This window comes from Eutrigla gurnardus (assembly GCF_963514095.1).
Source record: "Eutrigla gurnardus genome assembly, chromosome: 13".
In the NCBI taxonomy this organism is placed as follows: domain Eukaryota; kingdom Metazoa; phylum Chordata; class Actinopteri; order Perciformes; family Triglidae; genus Eutrigla; species Eutrigla gurnardus.
The window spans coordinates 13,539,548-13,558,478 of NC_139936.1; the positions used below are offsets into that span (position 1 = coordinate 13,539,548).

The 18,931-nt window shown below is 43.1% G+C and overlaps 3 protein-coding genes across 5 annotated transcripts; 2 read left to right on the top strand and 1 right to left on the bottom strand.

Moving 5' to 3' along the window:
* Positions 1–43: 43 nt before the first annotated feature.
* On the bottom strand, positions 44–4,053 carry fahd2a (fumarylacetoacetate hydrolase domain containing 2A). Of its 3 annotated transcripts, none has more exons than XM_084025076.1 (8): positions 4,033–4,053; positions 2,883–3,145; positions 2,246–2,462; positions 1,967–2,026; positions 1,731–1,893; positions 918–1,026; positions 510–597; positions 44–274 (listed from the first exon to the last, which is right to left on the bottom strand). In XM_084025076.1, the coding sequence occupies exons 2-8, from the start codon at positions 3,143–3,145 to the stop codon at positions 212–214; spliced, it is 963 nt and encodes a 320-aa protein (XP_083881202.1). In that variant the 5' UTR covers positions 4,033–4,053; the 3' UTR covers positions 44–211. The 3 variants fall into 3 exon arrangements, with proteins under 3 accessions (XP_083881202.1, XP_083881201.1, XP_083881200.1); XM_084025075.1 differs by lacking the exon at positions 4,033–4,053 and adding an exon at positions 3,874–4,006; XM_084025074.1 differs by lacking the exon at positions 4,033–4,053 and adding an exon at positions 3,717–3,866.
* Positions 4,054–4,344: 291 nt separating this feature from the next.
* Positions 4,345–9,980, top strand: LOC311023318 (putative aminopeptidase W07G4.4). The gene is made up of 16 exons (XM_084025073.1): positions 4,345–4,455; positions 5,038–5,079; positions 5,192–5,282; positions 5,577–5,725; positions 5,811–5,919; positions 6,172–6,299; positions 6,393–6,492; positions 6,624–6,699; positions 6,813–6,898; positions 7,447–7,551; positions 7,712–7,787; positions 7,875–7,993; positions 8,091–8,174; positions 8,292–8,349; positions 9,144–9,325; positions 9,433–9,980. Exons 1-16 carry the CDS (start codon positions 4,445–4,447, stop codon positions 9,568–9,570), a joined length of 1,554 nt encoding a protein of 517 aa, XP_083881199.1. The 5' UTR covers positions 4,345–4,444; the 3' UTR covers positions 9,571–9,980.
* A 615-nt stretch (positions 9,981–10,595) lies between these two features.
* Positions 10,596–13,375, top strand: pcna (proliferating cell nuclear antigen). The gene is made up of 6 exons (XM_084025418.1): positions 10,596–11,016; positions 11,856–11,953; positions 12,031–12,098; positions 12,190–12,384; positions 12,624–12,747; positions 12,849–13,375. The coding sequence occupies exons 1-6, from the start codon at positions 10,796–10,798 to the stop codon at positions 12,923–12,925; spliced, it is 783 nt and encodes a 260-aa protein (XP_083881544.1). The 5' UTR covers positions 10,596–10,795; the 3' UTR covers positions 12,926–13,375.
* The last annotated feature ends 5,556 nt before the right edge of the window (positions 13,376–18,931 follow it).

Sequence of the window (18,931 nt, forward strand, 5' to 3'; positions counted from 1 at the left end):
ATGTTTTCCTTCCTTTACTGTAATATCAGGAAAAAAACAATCGGGAAACTTCTTCTTTTTTTACACGTTTCCAGCTGATTTTATTAGAAGGTCAATAATATTTTTTTGAAAAAGCAAGTCATTGTGTGACGCAGACGATCAGAATTGCAGATAAGTGAACAGCTGACATTCCTTCATGGATTGTTGGTGCTTTCAGCAGTTTGGCTCAGGGTTAGACCACTTTGTTAATAATAGAACCTAATTGGTCTATCTGGCACTCCACCACATCTCCTTTCTGAAAGGAAAATCAGTTAAACACTTTGTTAAAATACACCTTTAACTTGAACTACTCCCTCGCTATCTATTAAAACAGACTACGGAGTCCCTTTGACACTGCATTGTAGAATATGTACATTATATGCAGCCATTCAGTCATTTTGGATAAGTTAAACTAGAGTTGGCGTGCGACTAAAAACAAGGACTTTTGCATGCTCGATCTACATGTTTGTCGGTTTCCCACACTAAATTACCTTGAGAAAGACGGGTGGCTTTCTGAACACACCTACGCCTGGAGGAGTGCCTGTCAGGAAAACATCTCCTGGAGTCAATGTCACAAACCTGACAGGAGACGGAAAACACACAGTGGAGGTTTCAGACTCAGGAGCTGCAAACTTGCTCTCGACTGTGGAAAGTTTGCCTCGAAGGTTGGTTCACAAATTTAAATCAGGCAAGGGGATGCAAAACAATGACTTTCATTTCTGCCACAATTTGATTTGCATAATTTCTTAAATGGAAACTCTGCACTCTCAGCTCGAGTTACTGTAGCAGTAAATTTAAAAGTTGAATGTATTATTATGTAAATCTGTGAAGTTGAATTATACAAAAGGACACCATCATTGTGAGCAGAGATGCAGCCGAAATGCACAGAGTGGACTTACTTTGAGACCCAGGCGACCAGCGCCTCGGTCTTGAAGATCATCTGATCAGTGTTGCTGCTCTGGACTGTGTCTCCATTAACCAGGCAGCGGATGCCCAGACTGTGAGGATCTGGAGGGGCAATGTTATTAAAAAGAATTTACAAAGCTCCTGAATAGGGCTTCTTGCCTGCCATAGGCAGTAACATGAGTTGTCATGAGTTGTCTTTTTTTTTGTTTTTTTTGTATGTGGTTGAGTGTTGGGAGATGTTATACATTCATAATTTAGCACAAGTGATTGTGAATCAGTTTCAGCTGCTTTGGTGCAAATTAAAGTGTCAACAGGAGCAATAGAGAGGCAAAAGCAAGACAAGCCAAAAAGGGAATGGTTTTGATGTGGAGGCTACAGACAGCTGCTCTCTCCTTCTCCTTCCTGACTTAGTCTCTAGTTTTGTGTTCCGCTAGTGTCCTCGCCGCTACGTGTAGCATGAGGCAGAACCTGCAGCCCAATCAGGTTGCACAGGTGTGTGTGTGTGTGTGATCTTTTCATCCCATTAAATGAAATCTGTCAAGCCGTTTTTTATGATGCAGCCATTAGACTGAGGGTCATACACCTCATCATGCCCAGCCTAAAGATTAATATCTTTGAGGTTAATCTTATATTTGATATAGTCTGGATTGATGTCCCTACAATCATGCCATAAATGTAACGCATTTATGACAAATGTTTTCAACCACAGTAATCCATTTATCATCATAATCGCCTGATTCACCAGATTCTTTGATCCCCCCCTCTCTATCTTGCGCTCCCTGCTGCGGTTTCTCCATCCCTCTCACCTTTCACCGTATCGGTGGTCACTAAGGCAGGGCCCAGAGGGCAGAAGCTGTCAAATGTCTTTCCCAGAAGCCACTGCTTCCCGTTGCGCTTCATCTGCCAGTCACGTGCGCTGACATCGTTGGCAACGGTGAACCCGGCCACGTAGGAGAGGGCATCTTCCTCCTGAACAACAAGAGACGTGAGGTCAGAGAGTCTTCTTCGCCAGCGTGGCCCTCAGAGGTCATGTGACGCTCACCTTGATGTGTTTTCCTCTTCGTCCAATCACAAAGGCCAGTTCCACCTCCCAGTCCACCTCCTTCAGTCGCAAGCAAATACAACATTATAGTCCATCGTGTCGTATTACGTAATTGTTTTTTTTGTTTTTTTAAAGAACATTGCACAATTTAGAAGCCTTCTTCAACCTAAAGATTTCACAACTTTTTGGGTTACACATATTTGTTCCGCCTTTTTTTCTTCTTGTAAGTTGCTTTATCGCCTCTTCCTTGACATGAATAAAGTGCGGCCGCTTGCTCACCTGGCTCTCTGAGGGCAGAATGATGTCATCGTATGGCCCTGTGATGGCACTGGAGAATTTGCTGAAGATGATTGGTTCTTTGGGGATCGGGGCATTCTGCTCCAGGCAGTGATCCCGGTAGTTCATACCCACACACACCACCTTCTCCGGGGCCAGCACAGGAGGCAGAAGCTGGATGTCCGATCGCGCCACCACACACTGACCGGACGCCACGGCTCTGAGGAAGAGGACGGGGATTTAGCAAGAAGATGATGATTTGGGACGAAGCCGATTGAAGAGGAAGGTGAAGATGTTGAGGCGGATTAAAGTTGTTGTGGGAAGATGATGTCAAGTAAACTAGCCTTCTTTAGGAAGATTATGCTTGCATGCTTTTAATGATGCAGGAGGAAGATGACTAATCAATGAGAGGAAGTTGTTAGTCAAGGAAAGGATGTTGATGTCAGAAAAGATGACTTAGGAAGAGATTTTAGGATGATGATTTACCATCTGTTTTAAGAGGAGCAGAATTTATGAAGACGATTAAACAAGAATAGGTTGCTGATTTAGAAGAATGACGGCAAACTATAAGAATGATTAAGTAAGATTTAAGAAATGACAGAGGAAGAAATATATATATAAGACTGAATGTGTTTGATACCTCTGTGCACACTCGAGACCCTGGTCCCCCAGCTCCAGCAGCTCTCTCATGGTTGAGGGCATGGAGGGGTCGAACGCCTTCAGATCCACAACGCTGTCACCCTGCTCAACTCCCACTCTGATACCTCCTCCGTCTCCATGCCGTTGAAACTGCACCAGACGCATCCCTGCGCCGCTCACGCCTCGCCTCTGTGGTTGTGCTACTTGTTGGGTGCGAGAGAATAAACTCCTGAAGACGCAAAAGGAGCGAAGAGGAAGTCTCATCTGTTGACGACACAAGGCGTTAAAGTAAGGCACGACGGACAGGAGGGTGTCGTGAAGACTCGATACAATTGTATAAAAGAGAGCAAATCCTCACATATTAGAGGCATTTTGATTGATATGTAATCTATCAAAAAAGCACTCAGTGATTACAGTCCAGTCCAATAATGTATCATTTCAGAACTGGTCTTATTGAGACATTTCACATGAGCATCCCAGGTCTGTATAGGGTTCTCTTTAGACAGGCGGCTGACAACGTTAATACGTTTAATAAGTACATCCAATTCTGGTATGTTGCTATGAAAAACAAATGTTAAAACTGTATGAAATTCCTCAGTCTTGCCTATGGTTTTCTGAACCTCTCTAACTGTCTGCGGGAACCCTTTTAAACTATAAGACAAGTTATTTCGGGAGGTTGTCGCCAGCATGAGTCACGTACAACTTATGTCAGGATATTCGTCACAATGCACAACGGGCCTGCTATAATTGACAATATTTGACATTGGAGTTGAAAATCCTAACTGACGACAGTAAAGGCATGAGCAAGGCTGCAGGGTAACTGCTGTCTACCAACCTGCAGCTCGGACTGAAGCGTCGCAGTGGGATTTTTTTTTTAATCTGATGTAAAATAATATTTAAGAGGACTTTGACACGGTAAACCTGGAAATGATAATCCGGGATAACGTCCCACTTCTTTCTCGCACTTTGCACCGTCTGTAATCATTACTCACCTCTCCAGTTCTGCACAGAAAATACTACTTTTAACTACTTCCGGTTGGTGTTTTGTAGTTCACGAGGTCAGTCCCGTCAGTAGTAAGAAAAACCGTTCAACAGAAGCTAACCACAGGGTGTTGCCATGTTTGATATTATATTACGTAAAGAAACAATACCTATGAATGTCACATAATCCTCTTAATGTTGATTTTCCCGTTTATTGAATCAGCTCTGAAAACTACAAGTCCCTACTGTACCCTCCATGCGCCTTCACTGACAGTGGGAACTCTCGTAAACTTGACGCAACTACCGTCAAAATGAATAACAATGTAATTTCTAGGGATAATTGGATTCATAATATACGCTTAAAGTACTTCGTTGGGAACCCAACATTAACTTTTCAATATCAATCGACGAAAGGTTGCATTTTGCGATTGAAATAGTGAAGGTTGCGAGCTACGAGGGGCCGCGAAGGCAGCATGAGTACGTTTCAGCAGGTCATGTGATCAGCCTACAGAGGAGAAGGAGCCGTTGTCGCGCTGCCAGCTGTCTCTTTCGGCCTGAAGACACCAAAGAAAGAAGTCGAAGATGTGCACCAGGTGAGATTAAAGCTGGTTTCATTTGAACGTTACCCGGCTGCTTCTTGTTTGGGTTCGACACCCGGAGTGGGTTTTCCATAAAATGATATCTCCCTGCAAACACACACACACACACACACAGCTACTGTATAGTGTCGTATTGTCTTTTACTGGTTTAATTTACACATTTAAAATTGATTTGGGGAATATGTTTTTGCTTCATGCCGCAGAAAGTGTTTAATTTCTGGATTAAATTTCCACCAAAAGGGCCCAAACAGGTTTTATTTTTTTTGGCAGAGATTTCACTTTCAGTATGATTCCTGTGTGTATAAGCGAGTGTCATATGATGCCAGACATGTCTGACAAGTTTAACCATCCGACTAGAATAGCTTTTTAACGTCGCACACAATCTGGAGAGTTCGCACTAATCTCTTTAGACGGTTGCAACGTTAGCCGATATCAAAGGTCTTGCATGTTTCCACACTTTGACCCTTATCTGTTATCATAAACCCGCATTATGAATCCGGAGTCTAGTTGTCACTCTGCCCAATGCTGACATTGCTCATTCAAGAGGAACTAACTTGTCTCTGTTTCTCTGCGCAGTGTCCAGCCTGTTGAATGGACCGGAGATCTCCATAACCAGAAGTGAGTATTAATGGAGTTATTTCACTTCTTCTTTAGCTGCCAGTGTGTTATTTTGTCCATCTTAAGACAATCGGTTTTGTTACAGTGGTGCTGTCTTTTCTCTTTTTCGTAGTTTTGATGGCATCGTGTTGGTGACCCAGAGCCACGACTCGCTGCCCTCTGAGCTGGAGAGTCTAAAGGCACCGCTGCAGGACTACAGCTCTGTAAGCCTCCGCTCCTCTACCGCCCGCAGTCAGGCAACATCACTAACATATTTTATCACCTGCTCTGTCTTTATTTCCTCCTTTTTCATTAATTCTGCTGTTAAATTCAGTTGCTGAGTATTGATTCTCAAAACCCCTAGGTTGACCTTTGCATCTGTGCCTTTTCTCAGTGAAAACGTGTCATTTGTTTGGTGGAAATCAAATACTGCATTTCAGATGAGCACTGACACGAGGTGGTGCAACATCACTAGTGTTGCTGTGTGGTGTTACATTTCTTATCTGCTCTCCCTCTAGGTGGACAGCGGTCTGGGGGAGGAGGTCGTGATCCTGAAGGTCCCTGGTCTCCCAGGTAACCGCCTGGTGTTTGCCTCTACCGGCCCAGTAAACCGGGACTATGACGACGTCCGGCGCTTCGGTGATGCGGCCGTCAATGGCATCAAACGGTCAGCGGATGGAACCTTTCCCCTCATATTGCCGGTTTACCTCCAGGTTTCTTTGTCTCTCTCGCTCACCTGTGTGTCATTTCAGGGCCTTGAAAGCAGGCATGCAGCGCCCCCTTCTGGTGTGCCCTCCACACAAGCACTATAAGAACAGCACCATGGTGGCTGCACTTGGGGCCCTTCACGCTCTGTACATGGTGAGATAACAACTTCTTCTTGTCCACATAAAAGCTCCACTCACACTTGGCATTAAATGCATCTCTGATGATCTGACTACCAGTGGACTGTTGTAAAGAAGTAGTCATGTGAAGAACGGAGTGGTATAGAACGTGTTAGAGTTATCATGGAACGTCTCCTGTATCTGCATATACCTAGATCATAGCTCTGAACATGCAAACATTAAAGAAACGTATACTCCACTCACAAGTTTTAATCTTTCCCCCCAAAAGCCCTTGGAAGTGAGGGAGGGGAACGTAAAACCCACCGACCACAAGGCGTGTGTTCTGGGTCTGTGGGCAGCACAGGAGGCTCAGGGACGGAGACTCGTGGAGTTGGCCGACGCTCTGGAGAGCGGGAGGTGGGTTGAAAATGTGTCACGTCATTCCCTGATGATGGCTTCTCATGTCGTGGTGTTCACTGCTTCACCAGCTGCCCTGTCTCCCATCCTCAGACTGGCATGTCGTGACATCGGCGGCTCGGACCCTGAACGTATGGCTGCTCCTCGTGTGGCCAACTACGTCCAAGAACTCTTCAAGGACAGCCCTGTGAAGGTATCGAGAAACCTGGAAAATGTGTAGATTTCAATCACAGTCCAGGACAGTTGTGTGGGTGTTTTTAGTTATTTAACGCCCCACCCGAACATGAGAGACCTAAGACTGCGTCTGTGTTTATTAACCTCCAGGTGGACGTGGTGAGCGACGTGAAGGTTCTGGAGAAAGAGTATCCCTGTCTGGCCGCAGTCAACCGCTGTGCTGACTGTAGGAGAACAGGATTTGTTTTTATCACCTATTAACATGGCACTACAGATTATCTGCTCTGTTTTATGTGTTTTTATATAGTTATACTTATTCATAGTTTGCTCCACATACAGTTGTACCCCGTCACCAGGCCAGAGTTATCAAGCTGCAGTACTGTGGAGAGGGACCAGTCCAAAAGACACTGATGTTGGTGGGAAAGGTGGGAGCACTTCTAAAACGTCAATAGATCAAATAAATAGTAATTTACTCAACAATGGATAAACGCAAACCGCACATCAATTAAACCATAGGCTTTGGACCCATCTCTCAGATTGAAACTTTGTAAATGATGTCTTTATCAATCTGCTTGTTTGGTCAAACGCTGACAGTGGTGGTGGTGGGGGGGAGCTAACATGTTCGACTGAAGTTTAAGTTGATGTCAAAGTGGGATTTTAAGGAAACCTAGAATGTTTATTTATTAGTTGATCAAAAAAATGGATCTGCAACTAGTTTGATAAGCTCTCAGTAAAAATCCCTAATGCTTTTTCATGGTTTTACATGATATGTCTATATATGCCTGAACATTGGATTTAACTGGTTAAGTACTGGCTGAAAATGTGCATGTTTTGTGCCTGTTTATGACTGACTCATAAAGCTATGGTCTACATTCTGGAAATCAGTTGAGCCTCTGAGACCGATTTTATTCCAAATCGTAGACCATAGCTTTAATACATAGGTGTTGGTTCTTTAACGTGTGCTGTTTTCCAGGGCATCACCTATGACACTGGCGGAGCCGACATCAAGGCCGGAGGTTACATGGCTGGGATGCACAGGGACAAGTGTGGAGCCGCTGCTGTGGCCGGCTTCTTCCAGGTGAGCGACCCCTTTCTCCAACTACTTGCTGAGTCGTGATGAACAGAACTCATATTGGCTGTAAAGAGGTGATGATTTCCCTCAATGCAAGCGTTTATTTAGTCTTGAACGTTAGAATTTGCAGCGCTGCTTCCTTCTCTAACCCCCTTTGGCTCTCTAGATTTTAGCCAAACTGAAGCCGAAACATCTGAAGGTTGTTGGCACCATGGCCATGGTGAGGAACAGCGTCGGTGCAGGTCGGTGTTCCTCCCATCGTATGTGTTCCTGTTTACATTTCTGTCGGTGAGATGTGTGTGTGAGCGTCTGCCTGTGTGTTTTCCCAGACTGCTATGTGGCAGATGAACTGGTGGTTTCCCGTGCGGGTCGCAGAGTGAGAGTAGGAAACACGGATGCTGAGGGACGCATGGTGATGGTCGACCTACTTTGTGAGATGAAGGAGAAGGTCGCGACATCCCCTTGTTGATACTTATGAACTAATTTGAATAACTTACTCCTTTTCTGCAGTTTTATCCCTTCTCACTGTGACCTTCTGTCCGTAGGCGGTGCACGAGACTTCTCCACACCTGTTTACTATCGCTACGTTGACTGGCCACGCTATCAGAGCCATGGGACCCAACTACTCTGTGAGTACTGCTGAAATGCTGCAGTTTACTGAGTGATGGTGACATTTTAAAGTTAAATAATCCACAGCAGCAGAAATCCTGGTTTGTACTGAGTGCACTTTTGATTTTTCTGTGTAGATCATCATGGATAACGGACCGGCCCATCGCAACAAGAACGCTGCTCAGTGGCAGAAAGGTGAAAAAAAATAAATACAAATACATTTAACCGTAAAAAGTCAATTTTATACGCCTCCACACCACGTTCAGTCCATTCTCGTGAACGCATTATCTCAAGAAAGTCTCAAATTTGAATTTGTCCAAATTGGGCACAAATGTCAACCTGAATAATTAACTGATCGCAAGAATTCATATGCTTATTATGACAATTTCACCCAAATGTCAATATAAGATGAAATGATTAAGTACATTAATTGTGCTGCATCAATTGATTTGATTTTCAGCAAATGTATTGAGTATTTGTATTGAAACCAAAATGATTCATAGATCAATAATGGTTACTTCCCCAATGCAAAGAGTTGCATGCTTTCTCTGTGTAATATCGCTATAAACTGAATGTGTGGGTCAAACCTCTTCAAGACGTAAAGTTGTAATCTTTAGTGAGTTTTGACTTTTTGGGGAGTAATTGATTCAAAATGATCATCTGGATTAAAAAATAAATTTGCTGCCCAAATCTCTGAGGACATAGTTGGGATTTCAACACTAGTGAAGTTGCACTGGAAGTGGTTTGTCAAATGTTTAAGAAACTAAATGGTATACTTTGTGTAAAAGAGGTCAGTTTTCAGAAAATAACCATAATTTAACCAAATTTGAATGACGACCACGGGGACATCACTCATACTTACAGTTGCACCTCGATCTTGGATTTTATCCCTTTTACTTTTATGCAATAATTCGGGCTAGTTATTCGGTGCTTCAGATAGCTCCATTTTCTGCATCACAAACATAACATCTCTCTTCTCTCTCATGCAGCTGGGGAGGCGCTGGGCGACGTGTTTGAGATTTCCAGCATCAGACGAGAGGACTACGACTTCCACAAGGGGAAGTCTGAGTACGAAGACATTCTGCAGTGCAACAACCTGCCATCCACCGCTACACCTAGAGGACATCAAACCCCTGCAGCGTTCCTCATCATGGCCTCTGGGCTCGACAAGGTGCTCACACTTTTTCAGAATACGTTATTATTTACCTGCAAGTATGGAAAAAATAATATGGAGTGCAGTGATTCATTTTTTTCATGATTTTTTTCCCCCCAACACAGCATGGTGTGGATTCTAACACCCCTCTGCCGTACTCTCACATTGACATCGCTGGTTCCAGTGGTCCTTTCCCAGGTGTCCCAACAGGGGCCCCTGTCCTCGCCATGGCAACCAACTATATCCTGTCTGATAGTCTCTAAACTGATACCCCCAGTTTAAAGACCACGACCCCTGCCAACACAAATTTGGAGCCGTCCAAATGTCAACGAAATCCCTGCCACAACACATCATGCAAACTGTGCAATTTTTCATATCTGACACTCCTTAATACCTCAGATTGTGTTTCTGCAAGAGTTTTTCTTTGCTATCTTTTCTAAGATCTTGTGACATTCATGCTGCCTGCAACAAGTGTCAAATGACCCTGTTCTTGAGATGCTTGAATCAACATATACTGTATATGCTCAGGGGTTTTAATGGCAGTATAAAAAATACCATCCTTTTTATAGGTGTGTCTGTATGTGTGCGGCAAACGGGGGATGTGTGATTAGTAATTCCTTGTGTAGGTCAAACCAAGCACATCTCACTGATCAATAAAATAACAATAAACAAATATTAAGTGGTCACTGTTCTTTCCACTGAATTTTTGTTGCACATTTGCATATTACATGTTATCAAAGGGGTAAGACATATTCTCTCATACACACGCACATCCATAACTCTGCATGTATTAGATACAGATAGAGGTAGTATATATTTACTATGTATTTATCTATCATAGAGATGCATATAGATATAGTCTACATCTCCATAAAGTCTTTATATCTCTAGATGGAGTATATATTTATCTACATCTATCATAGAGATAAATTTAGATAGTCTATATCTTACATATTTAGAGTATATATTTGTTTATCTATATCTATCATAGATATATATATATATATAGATCAGTGTCGATCTTTATTTATCTTTCTATATACACACACATACTATATAGAAATACTCAATGCATTATGTATTTATTTTGTATTTCTCATTTGGCTATATTGTCTAACACAAGTGGTTTCCTGTGCCGTTTGTTCCAATTGTTGTGTTGGATCTCTTGTCCTCTCCAATATGGCGGCTCTGAGTGACCACTTTCGGTTGGGCGGTACCAACACCGGACACGGAAATGACGCAAGGACGGCGAGTCATTAAAAGCTGACGTTAGCGCGCGCTTACAACTCAAACCTTCCCTCCGCAGTGAGAGTGGCGTCTGCGTGCTGCACCTTTGCGAGCCAACAACACAAAGAGGAAACTTTCAGAGGAGTCTCTCTCTCCCGCCTGCTCAAACGACCAGCCTCCACTTCGACGGAGTAACGCTAAAAGCGACGACGTCACGTCTTAGTTTCAATCTCACGCAGAATTTAAACTCCTACAGCGATCATGTTCGAGGCTCGCCTGGTCCAGGGATCCATCCTGAAGAAGGTCCTGGAGGCGCTGAAGGATCTGATCACAGAAGCCTGCTGGGATGTCAGCTCGTCCGGCATCTCCCTGCAGAGCATGGACTCGTCCCACGTCTCCCTGGTCCAGCTCACCCTGCGGCACGACGGCTTCGACTCGTACCGCTGCGACAGAAACCTCGCCATGGGAGTCAACCTCAGCAGGTAGAGCAAATACTAACGTTCACACACAGCTCTGTTAGGTCAGATAATGGCTTGTCAATTCGCTGACTTTCCGGAGAAATTTAGCATTTGCCGGCTAATGCAATGTTGGCTAACTTGACAGAGCGATTTGCTCAAGTGTTTCCGCTGCTGACATCGATTAAACATGGCTGACATTGATTTTTCTTGGCGGTTGTCTTTAACTACTAGCGTTACACACGGTCAAACCGTCACTTCGGTCTCTTGTTGGCGTAAAGTTGTCATTGTGTGTAATTGAAGCTTACAAAGATGGTGGCCATCTTGTTTGAATTTGCCCGGGCATGTCCCTCTACTGGCCTGAGACCTTATTCACTGTCCGTTATAACTAAGCGGCTCTGCGTCAGTCAGTTTAGGCATGTCGTTTAGTTTAACGTACAACATTTTGTTTCGTACCCTTAGCTACATGTCGTTTGGCGCAGTTTGAGAGACGACGACTACGTCACTACGTGGTGACGTCGTTTGAGCGCCAAATTCTCTGCCGGAATGGTTGGCGGGAATTGTTGTTCAACCCGGGAACTTCCACTTCCGTTGCCGCTTCCTGCCGCCTTTCTTTGTAGTGCATTTACATATTATGGAGCAAATGTATCGGAAATATATCGGAAGCGCGCACAATAGTTACGTTCATGTATGGACGTTTGTCAACTTAACGGTATGTTTTGTAAAGTGTGTGATTCAACTAAATATTTAAATGTATTATGTAGGCCAAACGTAGTACCTATTCACATTTGAAGGAAAAAATGCTTGTCTTTAGTCATTCATCATTATTAATAAATGTTTTTCCTCTTCTCCCCATCCTCATACAGTATGTCAAAAATCCTGAAATGTGCAGGAAATGAAGACATCATTACCCTCAGAGCAGAAGACAATGCAGACACACTCGCCCTGGTGTTTGAGACACTCAGTAAGTTGGCACAACAGCAAAATGACATCAACTTGCCAGATGCCGTTTGTCTTATTGACTTTTTTTAACACCTGCAGACCAGGAGAAGGTCTCAGATTATGAGATGAAGTTGATGGACCTGGATGTGGAGCAGCTTGGTATTCCAGTAAGTACCTTGTGTCCTGTCCCTGTCTCTTGGGTCCAACATACACTTTTTGTGCACATCCCTGAAACCTCTTGTCCGTCTGTCCCTCCAGGAGCAGGAATACAGCTGTGTGGTCAAGATGCCCTCTGGGGAGTTTGCCCGTATCTGCCGTGACCTCTCCCAGATCGGCGACGCCGTTATGATCTCCTGCGCCAAGGACGGCGTTAAGTTCTCTGCCTCGGGAGAGCTGGGCACGGGAAATGTAAAGCTGTCCCAGACCAGCAATGTAGACAAGGAGGAAGAGGCAGTGAGTAAACATGTTAAAATGTTTTTATATCGGAAAACAAGTCAACAAATTCATCTTTATATGGATGTTAATTCTAAGCAAAGATCATTTACCGTTTTCCACTGGTTTAATGTTTTTGTCCACAGAATTGAAGTGAACATAACGCTAAAAGTAGATTAACAGATGGGATCTACTTCACTTTGACAGGTCTTGTGGCACGTTTAAAATATGTTGACCATTCCCCTCACTTTCTGTTTTAGGTTACCATTGAGATGAATGAACCCGTCCAGCTGATCTTTGCCCTCAACTACTTGAACTTCTTCACCAAGGCAACGCCACTGTCCAAGACGGTCACCCTCAGCATGTCTGCTGATATCCCCCTCGGTAAGTGCGCTGTCCTTTTTTTATTGAGTATTGGTGTCTTTATTTTAATTGTCAACGTGCTGAAACTGCTTTTCTCACTTGACTTTTTCTTTTTTCTACAGTGGTGGAGTATAAGATTGCTGATATGGGACACGTCAAATACTACTTGGCACCCAAGATTGATGAAGAAACTTCCTAAGTTGTTTTTATATCTGCCCAATAAGGGAGAATAGAGGAAAAGCAGGCGACTGGGACTTGTCCTGAGAGATTGATGGGCTTAAGTGATCTCTTGGTGGCCGGCGATCACTGTTTCTGATCTCCTGTCTAATGAGATTCACAGCAGGTGTGGTGTCAACTTTTATTAAGCTGTCATCTGTCAGCCACATGAATGATGCCATCTGAGCGACGGGATGAAAGCTTGAGTGCTTTGACTCTGTTCAATGAGACTGGCTGTGTGGTGTAGGCTGCCCGGTGTCAATTCCAGCACTCGCTCTCCTATTTTTGCCCACTTTGGGGAAAGCAGATTTCAATTATCCCATTCCTTCTTGTAGATAACACATTTGTAAATATTCCCTGTGGTTTTGCTCTGTTAGCCACCCCAAATGTTTTTGTATTCACTGATTCAGTCCAAAATAAATAATTCAAGTTGTTTCTGATATCCGTTTTGTGCTTCTGACATTTGTGGACACAAATTTTAGCCAACAGTATCACATTTTTACCTATTCTGGAGATAAACTACTTTAAATGCAGGTCTAACAAGTTATGTGTAAATAGGCCCACTTTTTTTTAAGCATATACTGTGTTTTTTCTAAATCTGAGCAGTAACCTATTAAATAAATGCAGTTTAGTGAAAAGTACTATAACAAATGCCAACACAACTCTGCAGTAGTAACCAGGTGTAGCCACTAGGTGGTGCACTTGAACTACTTAAGTTTTTTTTCTTCGGAGCGGAGAGATGTTATTTTTTACTATGCTGTATGTCAAATCACGATCTGTGAAATCATTCGTTCTGAAGAAATCTATTCTCCAGTTTTATTTGGCAGTTTCTCCCCCTAAAACACGAACGGTAGAGTACACAACGGGTATGTATCAATGCAAAGCACCTGTCCGGTAACATCAGATGGATAATCTCTTTATACCTATTTGACTTTTATCTGGCACCTAGGACACGTAATCTGCTGGAGTTAACTATATGAGTTATTAAACCAAGTTAAGATATTAAAAGTGATCAGTGATTCAGGTCTCTAGCATACTGAATCGAAATGTTGAATATTCAGTCAACGTGAAGCCAGAAACGGGATCAGCGGCTGTCCGACAGTTTTAATCCTCGCACAGACATTAATCTGAATGACCCAGTTTGAACTGAATTTCGCTAAAATAATAATGTGACAGGAATTGAAAAAGCTAACTGCTACCGCCAGATCCGTTTATCTTATTTTAGCTTTAGCTTAATACGAAATGTATATAGAGAAACATGTAGTTGTAAATGTGGGAGGTAATCACTAACGGGTTATATGTTGTTTCTTTAACTTGTTCATAACGGAAGTGTAGAAACAAACAATGTGGGCAGTTATGGTCGGGAACAGTTGCCAGGCAACCACCGCAGAGTCCAAACATTAAACTCGTTGAACTGAATAAAACAAACGATATATTGAGTTAATGTGTTAATTAATGGACTTGAGAAGTGCTGGTGGGTTACCTTTGCCCGAGTCTGTCAGCTAGCATACAAACATGACTGGTAAATTCGTAGTTAATGAGTTAGCTAAATTAGCTAGCTAGCTAGCTGGATAATTTAACTATTGGCAAGAAGGCCTTATACTATTTCCCAAAATATCAAACGTTTACCACACCTTTATCTGCCCCCCCTCTCAACTATTATCTATCATGTTCCTACTTTCCAGGCCATCACTGTACAATCTGATTCTTATCTGATCCTAACTGTCCCTGGTTTAATAAAGCAGCCTGCGGGAGAAGACAGCAGGGGCAGATTATAACGTCACAGTAGATTGCCTGTCATTGTAATCCCAGGTTCCTCTGCAATATCAAAATCCATCCGTTTAAATGGGATGGACTCGAGTAAAAGCTTGTAGGAAGATGGACTTTTATTTTAATGGTTTTATTTATAGGATACATAATTCATTTGATTCATGGGGGCTATTTTATAATTCCCATTATGTCTGTTTGAGATAAATCCACACCAGCTATCAACAGTTTTCTACTCTACTGAAAGGCTCTGAAAACATATTAGGGAAGCTGTACTGTATAGTATTACTTCATGGTTTATTTTCTAACACAGTGTACAGCTGTGGATTTACCTGATCAGAGGCACCGTTTCAGAACAAGTGTTTGTTCAGACGGAGAGAAAAGATATGGGACCGTTGTTTTCAAAAGTGACAGATAAAGCAAAGCCATTTAACCACTGCCATCCAGGTTAAGATTAATTACTTCCTGGAACAAAGAGGGTTCCACCTGATTCACACCACAAATTCAGACTGCAATACAGACACGTTAGTGTTCATGGCTGGAGAAGCTTAAAGCATGTTACTTTGAACCAGTACTAACATTTACATGATCTTTCGTTCCTGACACATGAGTTGCATGGAAATAACAGTTTTCTAGACTTTCAGTAGTGCGTCAGCAGATTTTCTGTGATATACTAAGAATGAACAGCATGACAGGCTGAAGATGTTATTGATATTACACATCATATTTTACTGCCTATTTCATGTACTTACTATTTGCTTGGATGTAGCCAGTTGTATTCAAGTGAACCTGATCTCTACAGTGTTATCATGAGGCGGCATTTCTCTCTCTCTCTCTCTCTCCCTCCCTCCCTCTCCCCGCCTGGCCTTTAAATTGCTTTCTGGAGGCAGGGGATTTTGGCCAGTGAGATAAGGGGAGCGGGATGAAACATTCTCCCTGACTGTTTCTCTGCGAGCCAGGGGAAGTGTACTGAGCACGGTACGTTTACTGAAACAGAGGAGAGAGCAGGTTGTAACTCGCTCGCCCTTGGGTCAGCGAGGAGACACGGAGCGGCATCTTTAGAACCCATTTCAAACAAACGCAAGAAAACAAACTTCTCATGGATGAAAGATGTCAAAACGTACAGAAGATTCTCAGTGAAAGTACAGATGCTGCAGAATGCATGTCTCTTTGGTTTACCGCCATCAACAGATTTTTGTGCATGTTCTTTTGTGTTTGATTTCCTTCTTGTCAGTCAGTCAGGTCCTGGAGGATCCCAACCCTCAGACCCAATATCTCTTACGTAAGCCCTCAGTGCTGTGCTGTCTCTACACAAGAGCGGGTTGTATGGATTATTGATGCCAGCAGAGAGTGAACAAGACCTCACTTGGCAAGGACATACCAGTCACACGTGTGCTGCGTGATCCACCGCTGCTTCAAATCACCTTTGCATATTTTATATTATTATTATGAGATTTTGAGGCATTGTGATGTGTTTTTTTTGTGGTGTGAGGATTCAGGGATTCCCTCTCCACACCTCTGCCTTTGATGTCACACTGCGTGCCTCACTAGTTGACACATATGTATTTCTGGCTGTGCTCTAAACGTTGATGTCATCCCCGCATGGATTAGCATATTAATGAGATGTCCTCTTTGTCCCTGTTTTGCTGTCAGTCAGATTTCACAGCAGCGAAGGGAGCTGGACAAGACGATGCGGATGGGGAGGAAGGGGAGTGCAGAGATGGTGGAGCGTGCTGTGGCTTGGGAGTCCCACCCGAGGGTAATTGGTACAGTCAGGTGGGAAGACAAAATGCAGTTTATGATGGATTGCTTTGGTGAAAGAATCAATACAGCTTGTGATGCTTGAACATACATATTTATCCAATTTCAAATAAAATCGGCACAGATATCACAATGCATCGTACATGATTATTGTAATCTTTCATGAGAACTTGTGTTTTCATTTCAGTTTTCAGTTTTGTGGCAGTTTATTTCCCAGATAATCCAGTGGGTTTTAATTGGTTTATTTAGCAAAGGAAGTTTGATGTTCTCAACCCATAAAGGTTCACTTTCGTCTTTGTGGAAAATTCAATCAATCAATTGAGCTGACCTGATAAATTTACCAATCAATCGTCAGTTTCTGTTTGCTGTCTTATTCAATAGTAAACAAAGTATCTCATGGTTTGGGGCTGTTGATTTCACCAAACAAGCAGCTTGTCAGAACTTATAAACAACTTTTTGCATAGTAACAAGTAAGTAATTAATTAGTAAAGTAATTCATCGGTATTTGCAGCTCTGTTTGAGATTAGACTGGACAGTGATGTTGCAGGGTAATGTAGTATAAGCAGCCAACACCAACATGTGAAATTCTTACCATCTTTTTTTTGAAAGAGTATTCATATTTCTTCTATTACATCTTTGTCCCTCTCTGTCCAGGGATGCCTTTGCTACTTAGCAACTGTTTCCACGGCTACAAAGTTGCTCCCCGTCTCACCCCCACCCCACCTCCACAATAAGTCACCAGTGTCCCTCTGCTTTTTTGTGCCTGCTTCCTAAACCCACTTCCCTTTGGTCGTTCATTCAGGATACCAAACTGTCTGATTTTTTTTTTTTACAACAGCTTCTTTATGGTGTTGTCCGAGATAGAGTATTCCCCTCCGTGAAGCGATGGCTGTTGCTTTTGGTGCTTGTATTGCTCCGAGGAGAGCTGTAGAAAGAATGTATTGATGGATATGACAACCAATTACACAGCCACCTTTCCTTTTCCCTCTGTGAATGTCAGTGTACTCTCAGACATAACACCTCAACACTAATGCCACTAAGACAAATCACATCTCAACAGAAACAAAGGGGGATAAGAAAATAATATGAGGTAACAGCTGCTGCGTACATTCAGACATGAATGCAAGCATTTAAGCTACAGAAAGCTCTATTTATATCGCTCCTAAAAATAGACGGTCTTCTCCATAGAAACATGAAATCCTTCTGAGGGGCGAATTACACTCAAGTTGCTGCTGTATGTGTGTGTGTGTGTGTGTGTGTGTGTGTGTGTGTGTGTGTGTGTGTGTGTGTGTGTGTGTGTGTGTGTGTGTGGTTATTCTGCTGTTTCTTCAAAAGGTGATAGTAAATTACAGAGTGCCATCCCAGCTGTGAGGGTCTTTCTCTGGGATCTCTCCCTCTCAGCCTGCAGGATTTGTACAGTGCTTTGGGGATCATCTCTCTCCTCTTCCTCCTTCCATTGTGACGGACATTAAACCGACAGGCCTGGCGCAGATTTGTGCATATTAGTGGTAGCAAACATACAGTAGCAAAATGTGTGAAACCCTGGCTAATCTGCCTTTGTCTAGTTGATGTGGAAAAGACTAAATGACACAAAAATGGCAACTCCAGGCTCTGGAAAAACAAAACTTTTGTCGAAAAGATGTACGATTAGTTGAATATCTTAACAGACACTCTTAGACAAGCTAAATATGCTCTCATATACATGTAATGTGCACAATTTAAATGGTAGTATTAGTACTATTATAGTCCTGTAAGAACAGAGGGAGCAGCCTCAACGTCTGTCCCTCCTCTGGCCTTTTTAAGTCCTGTTTGCCTGATGTAATCTCTCCTCTCCTGCAGTCTATGGATGTCCTTGGGGGGGACTCCAACCATCTGATATCCCTCTGGAATCAGAGAGACACTGCTGATCTTCAACCAGAGCTGTTCCCATCATGTTTATTCTGTGTGAGTTCAGATGGAGCTGACCCTTGTCAGATTGTTTGTCCTACAGAACCATCCTCTCTGATAACTGGTACCTTCCCTCAGTGTGACAAGAAAGACAAATCGAGTGCTGTGTGTGGGTGTGTGTGTGTGTGTGTGTGTGTGTGGGTGTGGGTGTGTGTGTGTGTGTGTGTGTGTGTGTGTGTGTGTGTGTGTGTGTGTGTGTGTGTGTGTGTGTGTGTGTGTGTGTGTGTGTGTATATGGATGTGCTGCCATGGGAGACTGAAAGAATGATATATTGAACCTGGGGTGTTGTCTAAAAAAAGACAGAAAAGAGAGAACAAGAGGGGTAAAGGCTTTGTGCGCGTGCGTGTGTGTGCGTGCGTGCATGTACGTGCGTGTGCGCATACTTGTTTGTGTGTCCCTCTCGTGCGAATGGTCACTCACTCCATCACTCACATCAATACACTGTCTTCCTTCATTGGCCTCTAAATGATACCAAATGGGAAAATGCAATTATTCTTGTAGTGTCAGCTGTGAG

What these genes read in the sequence shown, in the direction of transcription:
- fahd2a (XM_084025076.1), bottom strand. Translation starts at nt 3,145, where the DNA reads ATGAGACTTCCTCTTCGCTCCTTTTGCGTCTTCAGGAGTTTATTCTCT. An exon ending in GAAGAGGAAAACACATCAAG is followed by an intron (nt 1,894 to 1,966) that starts GTGAGCGTCACA and finishes CTTGTTGTTCAG; the next exon opens with GAGGAAGATGCCCTCTCCTA. An exon ending in GACCACCGATACGGTGAAAG is followed by an intron (nt 1,027 to 1,730) that starts GTGAGAGGGATG and finishes TTGCCCCTCCAG; the next exon opens with ATCCTCACAGTCTGGGCATC.
- LOC311023318 (XM_084025073.1), top strand. An exon ending in GACGCTCTGGAGAGCGGGAG is followed by an intron (nt 6,300 to 6,392) that starts GTGGGTTGAAAA and finishes TCCCATCCTCAG; the next exon opens with ACTGGCATGTCGTGACATCG. An exon ending in CCATGGGACCCAACTACTCT is followed by an intron (nt 8,175 to 8,291) that starts GTGAGTACTGCT and finishes TTTTCTGTGTAG; the next exon opens with ATCATCATGGATAACGGACC.
- pcna (XM_084025418.1), top strand. Translation starts at nt 10,796, where the DNA reads ATGTTCGAGGCTCGCCTGGTCCAGGGATCCATCCTGAAGAAGGTCCTG. An exon ending in TGGAGCAGCTTGGTATTCCA is followed by an intron (nt 12,099 to 12,189) that starts GTAAGTACCTTG and finishes CTGTCCCTCCAG; the next exon opens with GAGCAGGAATACAGCTGTGT. An exon ending in TAGACAAGGAGGAAGAGGCA is followed by an intron (nt 12,385 to 12,623) that starts GTGAGTAAACAT and finishes TTTCTGTTTTAG; the next exon opens with GTTACCATTGAGATGAATGA.